Genomic DNA, 13,895 nt, shown 5'->3' on the forward strand with positions numbered 1-13,895 from the left:
ATTTTCCTTAGTCCCCCAATTTCATTTGCCTTTTTAAATAGAAATGAAGAGTTTGAACATGTATAAGTTTTGAGAGGTTTAAAATAATTTTCTTGGTATTTCATTTCCCTCATATTTTCCATCAAATATCAAACCAGGAAATTTTGAGATTCCTTTTTGAGCAGCACCTACCACATGGAGAAGATTTTCTCTGGGTATTGTGCGCTTGTTGGCAAAAAATTTGTGAGTTGTTGAATTAATAAAGTTTTGTGTCCAGTCTGATTTGAGTTTCAAGCACTGGTTGCATTTTCTTCTGACTTATGTAGATCAATTTTCAATTGGAGGGATTTGAGTTCATGTGAACTTGTATAATGGATGGATTGCTTAGAACAATATGATGGAACAATCCATTATGATTGATGACATTTATAGAGAGAGTTTTAATATTTGTATGTATACTCAATTGTATGCTTACCTGGAGGATCTCTAGCATTTTCTCAGTTTGTTCATATGTAAGAGCATACTTTCTCTTCCTGTCTCCAACCTCTCTCTCCCATCTCTCTCCACCTCTCTCCACCTCATCCGTTTACTCTCTCACTCTCAATCTCTTTTGCCCGTGCTCACACACACATGCACTCTAGTGCCCATGGAACTATTGACTCTCTCTTTCTTTGTTACTTGAGCTGGTAAAGCCTGATATTGAACTCCATTAATCACATTCATATTTCTTAGTGTAAATGGAGCCCTAGTGGTTCTTGAACCAACAGTTTTTTGCATTGAAGAGAATTTTTTTTTTGACGTATATTAAATTCTGATTTAGAGAGGATTGATAATTAAATAGTGGATTTTCTTCTTCTTCTTCTTCTTCTTAAATTTATTTTTTCTGATAGTTTTGTTGTGGGCATTACTAGATTGACAATTTTCTCTAGATTGTTAATCTGATTTTGGTCATCAAACTTTCAAAAACACCTTGAACTATGTCTTGCTTAAGCTAGGATTAGGTTGATATTGCCAAAATCTGAAACACCGAAATAAAGTAGAAAACGGCTGCATACGCTAGATATTTCAAGACTACTCAATGCTTTGGATTCCTGTAAAGTTTTCAACTTAAAAAAAACTTAAATACAATAGTCATGCAATCCTAAAAAAATTGGAAAACAATAAATCCATTTTGGAGTGTATAATGCATCTAGCCCTGTGTCTTACTGATTTGTGAGCTGCAAATTGTTTTTCTACTGTTTCTAAAAACACACTGAAAATGAGGTAGCTCTCTTTTGCTCTGTGCAGTGGGATATTGATTTTATTTCATTCGACTTCAATTTGAAATGAATATGTGGAGGTATGACTACCCAGTCTACCCATGAACAAATATGGAATGATAGGTGAATTTGATTGTAGGTGAAGTTGATTGCAGGCAGTTCAAGTTTGTACCGACCAATGACAACGTTAGAAAGTGCTATCTAGGGTGATTTAGTTATCATGATCTGTATATAGAACTGAATGGTAAACGACTCATGTAGCTTAGTCCAAGTACACATATAGTCCACCTTAACTTGGTATTGACTCCGGTAGAAGGATAGGCTTAGGAACTTAATGTGGAACCTCTCTGTTGCCTACTGGTTTTACAGGGCAAATTTCATGTAACTCAGCATCTGGGTATTCGCTGATGTTTTGTCATCATGGATTTCACTAGCTCATTATTGATTGTGTGTTCAGCTTTGATTCTTAAGAAGCTTCCTTGGCTCAGAAGGCTCCCATCCTTCTTGTAGAGCGCAGAGGAGTTATAAGAGTGTAGATCTCTGTTGAAGGTAAATCTGTAATAGCAGGATGAGATTATCTATTTATTGTTTTGGTTGTTGATAAACATGCAATTGGAGGTGAGATTTTCCGGTTTTTGTTTTGGTGATCGATAAACATGCAATTGGAGTGTCCGGCTCTATTTGCCTTTGGGTGAGTTTTAAGATATATTAGCCATCATAGTAGAAGCTGCTTATCGAATGGCTGGTTCTAGTATCACTTCATCACCAGCACTACACCAAGTTTTTACGGGGTTGGGGCCGTTGGGCCTGGTCAAATTCCAGTTACGTTGTTGAGGTTACAGAGTCATTATGGCAGAAGCATGCTTTTATTCAACATAGTCTGTTAAATGGATATGGGAAATGTGTTTTTCCAGTGATGTTGGAGAATCAAATCCAGGGCGAAGAGAACCACCAATGAAATATTTTAGTCTTGGAAATTTATGAAGAACAGCAAATGCCTATACATAAAACATCCTTTGAGGATTGGATGGTTCTTTAAAATTTAAATGATGTGGGCTGCGGGCATCCTGCGATGGTACTTAAAATAACTTTGGGCTGCTGTCATTCCTATTGTTTTACCCAGCGACATCCTTTAATTCTAAATGCTCCTAGCCCCTGCTCTACCCTACTTGGTGCTACTAGTACTTAATTAATTTGAGTTTCAGAAACTCCCCCGAAATCAAAGGAACCTAAACCCTGCATCCTCGTCTATATACTTGAGGCCTTCAAGATAGCTGATTGAGCTGTTCCATTGGCGTGGTGTAGGCGACATATTGAGGCGCCCAGCCTGGAGAAAAAAAAAATGAGCATGGGCTTTTTCATTAGAAAGAAAGGGGTAATCGCTAAAGGAAAGTATTGAGGTGAGGGTGATGACGTGGTGAGATACTGCCGACAGGCGTACGAGCGCAGTAGCCCAACTGTCGTTAAACATGCTGGTGTGGGAATGGAAATGGTGAGTCAGATGGACATGATTGAAATATGGAATAAGCGGGGAAGAGGGCAGAGGGGGCCTCCCATGGATGAAAAGGGCGTATGGCCAAGTCAGCTTATACACCTTTCCCACACAACCACTTCAGTTATTTGAAATGACTAATGAGGTGAGATGACATTTGACAAATCATCCATAAGCATACCATACCATATTATTATTACTTATTTTAATTTAACCATCATCACTGATCATATTCCCATTCCCATTCCCATTCCCATTCCCCTGCACTAGTGCACCACTCTCTCTGTTTCTCAGCTTGCTGCTTTGCCTCTTCGACACTCGCCCCTCCGAAAAGGGTGAATCTAACTTTTTATTTTTCTTTGCGTTCCTTCAACAGTTTGAATAGTGCGTTGGAAACAGGCAAGCAGCGTAGAATATGAATTTTGAATTTTCTTTTTAATAATAATTATTTTATAAACATAGTAATGTTGTACACCATCTAAAATCTAATAATTCCTGATTTTACCAATAATTAATTATGTCTTATGTTACCCAATAGAAGGGCTTATCTGGGAGCTTCATTTTTTTCCCCTTTTTCTGATATGATATGAATCCGGTAGAAGATTTATCGAATCATAGGAGTTGTCACAGCTGGTATTTTGCATGGAGTAAGGCTTCAAGTCTGGCCTCCGGATCACACGAGGATTCAATTCCTTAATAAATTGAAGATTGGCCATGTGAGTAGGACTAGGCGCCATTGATGTGCAAGTTGAAAAAGTCCAAACTTCAAAACCCGTGCCCAATAGGCTTAGAAAAATCAAAATAAAATGAAGTCACTCGTTGACTATATGTAATACATTTAATCTAACCCCACATTCTCAGCATGGTTTGACGAATTATTTTCATTTCCCTTATTATACTTCTCCATTTACTTGCTCTTTTCCTATTAGTTTTTACACGAAGCAATCTGCAAAAGTAGTGGAATCCTTTCAAGTCACTCTTGTCACAGGCTCCTTTTGACAACTCATTTTAACAAAGAATCATATGATCATGCCACACATTTGCCCTTTTCCAACTACTCCACAAATTTCCCTGCACATTTGCAATTGTAGGCTTGTAGCAGCCAACATATACTTTTTTTAATGAGCACATCTTTCTCGGGTATGATGAGATAAGGATTGGAACTTCCATTATAAAATTTACAAAACCCATGGCCAAGACTCCACTGCGCCAATCCATTCCACAACACCCTTGATTGAGGTCCTCCGTCCAAGTTAGAAATTTTCTCAAATGGGTATGGTCTCCTTATTCAACCACCCCCAATTCCCTAAATAATCAGTGGAATCTTCAATGGGTCACTTCCTTTTTTGCCCAAAAACAAAAAAGTATTCAAATCAAATGCCAACTACATCATTAATTCACCAACATCCGTCTCATTGATTGTGATTATGGACCGACCACGTCCTTGCAACTTCCAAGGAAAATGATGTGATCAAGGGGTCCATCACTACCCCAAGATGGTGGCCAATTGGAGCATATCTTATTCCCATTTGGAATAGGTTTAATCAAATTTTCAGTAGGTAGGTGGCTTTTTAGGGTGTTTGGTAGCAAGTGTGACTTGGCACAGACACTTACCCTCATACTGTATCCACAAAGTGTCCAAACACCAGGCAAGTAAACAAAAGTAGACTTTGACTGAGCCAAATAATTAGGATTAGTGATGGAAAGTAAAGCACCTTTTGTTGCCCAACACAGCCTTATATTTACTTCTGAAATCTTCTAATCCTATTTTTTTTTTTTTTTTTGCCTTTTGCTTTGCCTTCACCCCTTTCTACTATCCTACTTATCCATTGGTTACCAAAGCTTGGCACTTTTTCTTCATCCACCATTGAGAAAAATAAACGATGAGGGGTCCATTCTCCATATCCATAAAGCCAATGCTCATTCAATGGTTGGAGAATAGGGTTTTAATTTGGTGGGCAGTCCAATACTACCAAATTTATTACTTTGATTTTTCTTTTTCCTTTTATTTATTTATTTTTTGTGGGGGCCGATCACCCATAACAGACCTTCTTGGATATGTTTACACAATCATAATCCATGTGATGTGATTTTTTTCTCCCTTCCCCCTTTTTGATTTTTGGTTTTGATGTGTGGAAACCCTAAATCTCGTATTGGACTTTGAAAATTCTATGCATTATATTTGATTAGCAAAATAGAATTTTGATTGCATTCCGTCGATAGTTGATTTTTTGGCCTAATTTAATCGATTATCATTTTCAGTAGGATAAGTTATGGGTGGACTAAGTTGTTCCAAAAACCAAATCAGAACCACAAAATATTTTCCAAGTGAAAAATCCAGCCATCAAATTTGAAATACAAGGAAACTTGGGAATAGAAGAAGTGAAAGAGAATGAGAATGAGGTTGAGGTTGATGTGTTGAAAACAATGGGGAGGAGCTGATTCATGGAATCATATGGAGCTATGTGTCTCCACCCCATGTGGAAAAGTCCACACTTATTTTTGAGTTGGCCACCTCCATCATCCTCGTTTTCCTCGTATGCAATCTCTTTGCCTTCCTTGTCCCTTTCTCCTATTTTATTTTTTGACAATGACTTTTCCAATTTGTTTTGGAGCTCCCCCGACTTTTTTTTTTCTTCATTTAAATCAAGTATAATTGTTTTACTAAAAAATGTATAAATATCGGATCGGATTTTGACCGTCGCATGATCTATTAGATCAATTGAAAACTTATTATTGTTAGCTAAAAAAGATCAAATCTTTTATGATATTTGGTATCATATTAATTTCGAATTCATTTCTAGAGTCATCAATCAAGTGATGTTTTTAAAATCATGATTCTAATCGATAATGTTACCCCTAAAAAAATATTTGTGTGAATTAAGATGAAATATGCATAATGATATATGGTATAAAGCAATAAATTTTAATTGTTTTAAATAGAAAATAAAATTAAAGATGAACACTAAAACGAGGAATATGATGTCATATTAAATAGAAAAATACTAAAATATACCTATTGAATTCCCCATTTCAACCATTAGATGGGTGTGATGAAATTTTAATCATTGGATGATGAAATATGCAAATAAAATCAAGATACAAGATATATAAAATTATACGAGATGAAGATGTTTACGTGTCATCATTTGATTAGTGAAGTCTCTTCAATATCTCTAAAAGAAAAATTATGAATACTATACCAACAACTTAAATTATAATATAAATGATGGTAATGTTTTGTATTTATGGACATGTAATACAAATATGCTTAATTTTATTAAAAGAATTACTAGATTTTATCCCAAAAGAGGAGATAGGAAAAGTTCTCCTCTTCTCAACATTGGCCCAATCCATTGACTTCATCCCAACTCTCCATTTGAGGAAAAAGAAAAAAAAAATGGTTTGTGATCCACAGAACCCGATTAAACAAGACAAACCCAGGTGGTGTTCCATCATTTGATCCCAAATCAAGACACTTTCACTACTAGAAATCAGTGCTACATACTTTCTGATGATCCAACAGTGGGCACCTCAAGGTTGGATTTTGTGTCATTTTTGGTCTCATATTTTTGGATCCACGAGATCTTCTGTGTAGGCCCCCATAGGCAGACATGTAGTATGCAAATATTAATCTACAAATTAAACCATAAATAAATGAGATAGAGAATCAAACATGTTCCCAGAAAGTGGAGATATCAGTCCAAACTTCATCCAAAACATGGCCAAAAGTAAACCCTAGAATGCATCACAAGTCGCCAAGAAACAAAGGACAAAGATGATGAAAATAAAAAATAAAAATAAAATGCAAAGTCAAAGCAAAACCCCAAAGAAACCCAAAAAAAAAAAAAAAAAAAGGAAGCCAAACCAATGCCATTTTCATGGGCTCTTGAGTTCATTGGTCTTGAATTGGCAACCTCCAAAAACAGATAGATACTTTATGAATATCATATGAATGGTGGGTCCCCTCTACTTCCCATAGCCGGCCCCCACTCTTAGATTTCCCCTCAAGCGAGACTGCAGCTATGCTTCATGGTAGAAAAGAGTGGCTTGAGTTTTTCTCCCTTGAATACACACATTGGCAAGGATAATATTCTACTTGCTTACAAATGAATGGTCCACCCTAAATATTTTATGGGCGATCCATGTTGAGATGACTTCAAATCATTTATCTAAATCTCCAAATTCATTGCAAATAATAGTCCAAAGCCAAGAAAATCGGATCGTAAAAATCAAATAAGAAAAAAGAAAAATGATACCTCAAATCATGACTTGACATTTGCACTACTACAACAACATTGATTTCGATTTCTACTTCAAATATTTATATGATAATCCTTGTATTTATCAAAAAGCAAGAAGGAAGAAGGGTAATCAAGAGGGCATTTTGGAAAAACAAACCCCATTTGAGGTTTTTCCCACACAAGGTAAGGGTGAGGTGACTTTTTTGACCATGTTCCTTAATCATTGTACCATGAAATGAAAAATGCTCAATTATTTAAATATGATGCCAAATTATTATTATTATTAATAATTTGTTTTGGTCTAGGCAAATTTGTTAGTGACTAGGATGGAAAGAAAGAACCGTTATGGTAGAATTTGTTAAGGTAAGGACACTTTTTTTTTTCTTTGAATTTCCTAGATATTTTTCTTTTTTAATTACCCTGATACAAGTACTTAATAGAATTCAAAGCTTTATAAAATTCAACTTTCTCTCTCCAAACTCCTCTGTTTCTCTCTCTTTCTTCCAAGAATCTAGTGCCAGTAATGAGGTCGTGATTGCATCTCCATTATCTCGGCCGCCGGAAACCGCCGCTTCTCCCGCCTCCGGCGTGAATTCCGGTTCATTCCCGGTTAGCACAATTCCTCTGTTTCCATGTATGTTATGGATATTCATTCATATTCAAGCTCTCTCTGCGTTTACTCGTCTGTCGCTCAGCCATTTCATTCGTAGTTTGTTTTCCTTTTTCCTTTTTCCTTTTTGTTCATTGGTGTCATATCTTTTGTTGAGTCGTATGAACCGCCTCAATCTTGAATCCCCAGTTCATTTTTCAACTTGGGTGTTGATTTATTTATTTATTTGTTAATATTTTTGGCTTTTTTTGATTTGTGTTCTTGGTGTTTTCATGAATGGGATTGATGTAACAGTTTTGGGCTGATCAAACTGGTGTTTTTGACAGCCTGGAGAGGAGATTTCTGGGTTGCGGTTCAAATGGAGAAAATGTTGTTTCTGAGGAATCTTTGGGTGGTCATGGTTTTGATAATTGGAGTAGTTTTGGGAGGTGATGGACAGTCAGTGGAGGGGAGGCCTCATAGAATTCTTCTGGATACGGATGTGGATACCGATGATTTCTTCGCTATCTTGTACCTCTTGAAGCTTAACAGATCAGAGTTTGATTTGCAGGTTCATCATCTTTCACTGTTGTAGCTCTTCTTATGGTTGGTGTGGTTTGTTTTTGTCTTCATCATTACTATAGTCATAGTTGTCATCATTTTTGCTATTATTAATATTGGACTTCTTTTGATTGTGCTTCTTTTGAATGCTCTTTTGATGTTCAATTCCATGATTCATCTCATTGAATCCAATTTGTACCAGTTCTCACTTCTCCCTTTTGAAGCATCCAAAAGTTGTGCTCAAGTTAAAGTTTGTTGAAATGTCTTTTTTTTCTTTTTTTTTGAATTTTTGTTTTAATTTGGTGGACTTGGATGGAAGAGAGGAGGGTATTTGTTTTTGAGTCAACTCATATGGATGGCTGCTTTGTAAGAAAGTTGTACCACAGGCCTCTTTTGAGCCTTTTGAGACATTTTTTTATTAGGGCATTAGATCTTCAAAGCATAATTAATTAACCATTTTGTTGTTTGCTCTTGGAATTCTCTTGGCAAAATGTACCTTTAGGGACCTGCTGATTGGGGATTTGAATTACTCAGATTGACCATTTCAGCTTTTCAACATAGTTTGTTTTCGGGAAATTCCTTACTACTAAAGGAGGATGCCCACTTCTGTGTCCTGATTCGTTGCTTTATGCATCATGCCATGTCTATGATTTTGGACTGTAATCGTAATTTGTAACCTTGGTTGTTACCTAATTGCAGGCGATCACTATCAACACAAATGCATGGACTAATGCGGGGCACGCTGTGAATCAAGTCTATGACTTGCTTTATATGATGGGTCGCGATGATATCCCTGTTGGAGTGGGAGGTGAGGGTGGAATTCGTGAAGATGGTACCATACTTCCCAATGTTGGTGGATATCTTCCTATAATCGAACAGGTTCAAATTAAGGAGTACCCTGTCTTCTTCTCTTAAGATTAGCATGCATGGTGTCTGACATTGGCTAAAACTCCATGTTGGGTCTCATGTTCTTGATTTTCCCAATGATTCTAATACTTTAAGATCTTCATAACAGGGACTCACGACAACAGGAGGTTGTAGATATAGACAAGCTATTCCTAAAGGTCGTTTTGGAGGGATACTAGATATTGATTCAAATTATGGAATCCGAAAGGCTTTCCTTCCACAGGTATGAAACCTTATGACCATCACATCCTCTTGTGAAGCTTCTGTTGATTAAAGGTGTAAATTTTGGACTTGTAAATGGATTAATGTAGGACATGGCAACTAGAGTGGCTTTGTGACAAGGTAATGAGATCAGAGTGACAACTGAGTAGAAGAGTAGACTTTTTCCGTAGTCAAGCAGCGAATTGGTTGTTTTTTTTTCTCATGAGTTGTTTTCTTGATTTCTAGACCGGTTATCTGCTTCTCTAAACCTGATTAGATCATGGTTGGTTGCTAGATCGATTTGTTCAAATGTTGCTCCAAGCAATTGTTAGCCATTGGTCTTTCAGTATCCAGAATAATTGATTTGATAGGTACATCACATTATTAAGTATAAAAGGGTTTTGTCATTGATATATAAATGGGGTTTGATTATTTCCTCTTCTATGTCCTAATGGTTCTCGGTTCTAATCCAGGGAGCCTGGAACTGAATCAGGGACCTTTGTGGTTGCAGGCTATTGTCTGAACCTCAATGGCAGTGAATCCCATTTACATTGACATATGAGCTCTTTTCTTTATCCTTTTTGGTCAAATTATTTAGCCCACCCTGATTAGCCAAGATTAAGGCTTTTTTTTTGTTGTCCAGCTGGTGATATTATTTGTATATAGCTCATAAATTTGTTGATGAAATCAGGGGAGCAGGAAATATCATCCTCTTCAACAGCCTACTGCTCAGCAAGTGATGATTGACACTATATCTTCAGGCCCCATTAATGTATTTGTTATAGGAGGACATACAAATTTTGCCATTTTTCTTATGAATAATCCACATCTAAAGAAAAATATCAAGCACATTTATGTCATGGGTGGCGGCGTAAGGTCAAAGAATCCGACTGGTTGTTGCCCAAAAAATGCCAGTTCAACGTGCAAGCCTCGACAGTGTGGTGACCCTGGTAATTTGTTCACGGGCTACACTAGTAATCCATATGCAGAATTCAATATTTTTGGAGACCCGTTTGCTGCATACCTGGTAGGGCAGTTGTTTAGATGTTTGTAGTACCATTTATAAATTTAACAGTCTTTTATAAGCTAAAACATCTGCATTTAGCAGTAACATTTCTTTTTTCTTTAACTGCAGGTACTGCATTCTGGAATTCCACTCACCCTTGTTCCCCTGGATGCAACAAACACCATCCCCATAGACGAGGAATTTTTTGATGCATTTGATCAGAACCAGAAAACATATGAGGCACAATATTGCTTCAAATCCTTGAAAATGACTCGAGATACTTGGTTTGATGACCAATACTACACGGTAATTTCTTAAGAGTACTTCACAATTCTCATCTTTGTTGCTATCAAAAACCTTTCCACATAAAAACCTTAAGTTTTGTTTTCTGTTTTGGCCTCTCTGTCAGATTGTCTTAGGGACATTTTCTTTGTCTCTCTATTTTTTATGCTTTGAAGGATATCTTTTTGGTCCATGGCACAATGAAACCATTGTTTCTCATACGTATATATTCGATTATGATAGTTTTCAGATACATTAGAATGTGTTAATAACTACAATTTGAACTTCTTGCAGAGCTATTTCATGTGGGACTCCTTTACATCAGGTATAGCAACCTCAATCATGCGTCACTCACAGAAGAACCATCATGGGGAAAATGAGTTTGCTGAAATGGAGTATATGAACATTACTGTTGTTACTTCAAACAAACCTTATGGGATATCTGATGGCTCAAATCCTTTCTTTGATGGCCTCAAAATTCCCAAGTTCAATCTAAAGAAAGGGGGAGTGCATAGTGGACATGTCCAGAAGAGTCTTCAAGACCCATTTTGCCTTACAGAAAATGGGAAAGGGAGATGTAAGGTAGCTGCTTTCTCTTTCTGGTGACATTCAGAAAACAAATTCTTCTTAGAAATTGCCTAAAATTGTGGGGAGCTCCTCACCTTTTTATTGGCATATTTCATCCACCATCTAATCCAATGGGAATTAATCAGGATGGTTATACAAAGGAGGTAACCGGTCCAGAAGGAGTGCGTGTTCTTGTTGCTACAAAAGCAAAACCTAACCAGGATGCTAAAAGTCCACTTGAAAGAGAATTTTATAAGAGCTTTTTGGATGTAAGTTTTTGTATTTGTGTTTGGATTTGTTTTTAAAAAACTGGGAATTTTTTGCAGTTTGCTATCCATATCTCCTGAGTCTTAAAATTAAGCTTGGGTTAGAGGCATGTGAGGATAACACCATTTCTTTTGTGGCAAACAGGTTCTAAACAGCCCTGAGCAAAGTGGGAGGTTTAACTTTACAAACCAATTTCCTTATTTCAAAGAAGTTTTCTATAAACCAGATTTTGGAAAAAAGAAACTGGGGAAAAATGTCGTCTTTGATATGGATATGAGTGCGGGAGATTTTCTAGCTTTATTCTTTCTACTAAAAGTGCCAGTTGAAGTGATCAACCTCAAGGTAAGATTGGCCTTCCATTTTTCCTAGTTTCGATGTTTTGCAATATTAGCAGTCCAATTTAAATCTCGTGATCTTGATAATATTTTGCATGAATTAGATGTCACTTGAATGAAAATGGCAACTAGTACCTTCCAATTCAAATATTTGTATAGAAAATTATCAAGAAAGTAGTTTTGATGTTCATTGTCTATATCTCATTTCATCCAGGCAATTTTAGTAAGTCCAACAGGCTGGGCAAATGCTGCAACCATAGATATAATCTATGATTTACTGCATATGATGGGGCGTGATGACATTCCTGTTGGTCTAGGAGACGTATATGCCATGAACCAATCTGATCCAATCTTCTCTTCTGTTGGAGACTGCAAGTATGTCAAGGCCATCCCACATGGCAGTGGCGGATTTCTGGACTCTGATACTCTCTATGGGTTTGCTCGTCATTTGCCAAGAAGCCCAAGAAGGTATTAACCACTCCTGCAATTTTCTTCATTGTAAATGCATTAAAACCCCATTCCTATATTTAATGCATTACTTCTCCCACACTGACACTCACCGGAGTCTGTCGGTAGGAGTAGAATTTATTTTTGTGGGATACTCTTTGAGATATCTACTTGAGTACTGGAAAAAATTAGGCTAAAGTGTTGACTTTTCTTCCAGGTACACTGCAGAGAACTCTGTAAAATTTGGAGCTCCTCGAGATACTGATCACCCTGAACTCAGACAACCGCTAGCATTAGAAGTATGGGATTCTGTATTGAAAACACTAGATTCAGGATCCAAGATTACCATATTGACAAATGGACCCCTGACTACGTTAGCGAATATTATTCTCTCGAGGAAAAACACTACCTCTCTTATTCAGGTAACTGGCTAGGTATATATACTCTTGGTGGTTTGGTCATGGTAGCTAACAGACTTGGAAGAATTTGAGTTAGATGAGCGATCTGAAAATTTTGGATTAATGTGTTCTTACAAAGGAAATCTTTGTCACTGTATCTGCATTAATTGATATTTATATTGTAAATTTCATTGCAGGATGTATATGTAGTTGGAGGGCACATCAGCCATGGTGGCACAACGAAAGGAAATGTCTTCTCTGTTCCTTTAAATGAACATGCAGAACTCAACTTGTATCTTGACCCTTTTGCTGCAAAGACTGTGTTCGAATCTGATCTTGACATAAAGCTCATCCCACTTAGAGCCCAGCGTAGAGTGAGTTCTTTTCCTAAGATTATAGGAAGGTTGTGCCAGACCAAGAAGACACCTGAAGCTCTGTTTGCCCGTCGTTTGCTGTCAACGCTGCACCATTTGCAAGAAAAGCATCATAGATATCGACATATGGTAAGCTTTTGTATCTTGTAAGCTCTTTGGGTAGTGGGATATTTTTCAAAAAAAAAAAAAAAAAACTATCTTCTGCAACTTAGAACACTGAATGTATATCTTCTGCAGCATACATTCTTGGGGGAAATTCTTGGTGCAGTAGTCTTGGCTGATGACCATTCTTTCCTGAATGCTACCTTTAAGTCAAAGCCCATCAAACTCTATGCAACTGGAGATGAATCCATGGATGGGCAACTTGCTATAGATGAAAAACAAGGTAAATTAGTCAAACTATTGAGAAGGGTGAACCCGAAGGCGTATTATGATCTCCTTGCAAATCGACTTGGTGATAAAAAGCAGTCTGCTGTGATAGCAAGCTTTGAAGAACAGAAAAGAATTTGGACTACACCTCCAAATCGAACTGAAACCAGTAGTTGAAGGCCTTGGGGAAATGGGCAAAAGTTTCTGTGACAATAGAAATTGATTCTTTTTCTTGTTGACAGACCACATATTTCATTTGTATTGCTTATTTGATTCAAAGCAGAAACTTTCTGTAGATGAACATTCAAATAAAAACAGTCATTCTGCTCTCTTTCAGTTGAGTGAAAGCAAAACAACAAAAATCCAATGACAAACGAGACTTTAGTAGCCATTGAAAACTTTCCCTTGTTAGAGTTAAATGCTCGTAATCTCATAGTACGTGGTTGTGATATCTGATATCGAATTGGGAAAAAAAGTCCATAATATAATATGTGTAAGTTTTTTTTAATCACGTAGATATGTTTTAAAACCATGAGAACTCCTTAACTCAAAGTGGATGATATACACATGGGAGGTAATGGATCATTACAAATAGTATTAGATGTATAAAACAATCGAG

General features: G+C 36.8%; 1 protein-coding gene across 3 annotated transcripts; it reads left to right on the top strand.

Moving 5' to 3' along the window:
• Positions 1-7,439: 7,439 nt before the first annotated feature.
• Positions 7,440-13,667, top strand: LOC117913863. Of its 3 annotated transcripts, none has more exons than XM_034828954.1 (13): positions 7,440-7,608; positions 7,911-8,134; positions 8,824-9,003; positions 9,140-9,253; positions 9,923-10,258; positions 10,367-10,543; positions 10,814-11,101; positions 11,233-11,355; positions 11,498-11,695; positions 11,903-12,156; positions 12,353-12,557; positions 12,731-13,036; positions 13,145-13,667. In XM_034828954.1, the coding sequence occupies exons 2-13, from the start codon at positions 7,943-7,945 to the stop codon at positions 13,451-13,453; spliced, it is 2,682 nt and encodes an 893-aa protein (XP_034684845.1). In that variant the 5' UTR covers positions 7,440-7,608; positions 7,911-7,942; the 3' UTR covers positions 13,454-13,667. The 3 variants fall into 3 exon arrangements, with proteins under 3 accessions (XP_034684845.1, XP_034684847.1, XP_034684846.1); XM_034828956.1 differs by having other exon boundaries at positions 7,440-7,583; positions 7,879-8,134; XM_034828955.1 differs by having other exon boundaries at positions 7,440-7,583.
• The last annotated feature ends 228 nt before the right edge of the window (positions 13,668-13,895 follow it).

The sequence above is a fragment of the Vitis riparia genome, chromosome 5 (assembly GCF_004353265.1).
Source record: "Vitis riparia cultivar Riparia Gloire de Montpellier isolate 1030 chromosome 5, EGFV_Vit.rip_1.0, whole genome shotgun sequence".
NCBI classification, from domain to species: domain Eukaryota; kingdom Viridiplantae; phylum Streptophyta; class Magnoliopsida; order Vitales; family Vitaceae; genus Vitis; species Vitis riparia.

Excerpts from the sequence above, each read along its gene's own strand:
- LOC117913863 (XM_034828954.1), top strand. The coding sequence starts at position 7,943 with ATGGAGAAAATGTTGTTTCTGAGGAATCTTTGGGTGGTCATGGTTTTG. Across the intron at positions 11,696-11,902 it reads TTGAAGTGATCAACCTCAAG|GCAATTTTAGTAAGTCCAAC; the intron begins GTAAGATTGGCC and ends CATTTCATCCAG. Across the intron at positions 12,157-12,352 it reads TTGCCAAGAAGCCCAAGAAG|GTACACTGCAGAGAACTCTG; the intron begins GTATTAACCACT and ends CTTTTCTTCCAG.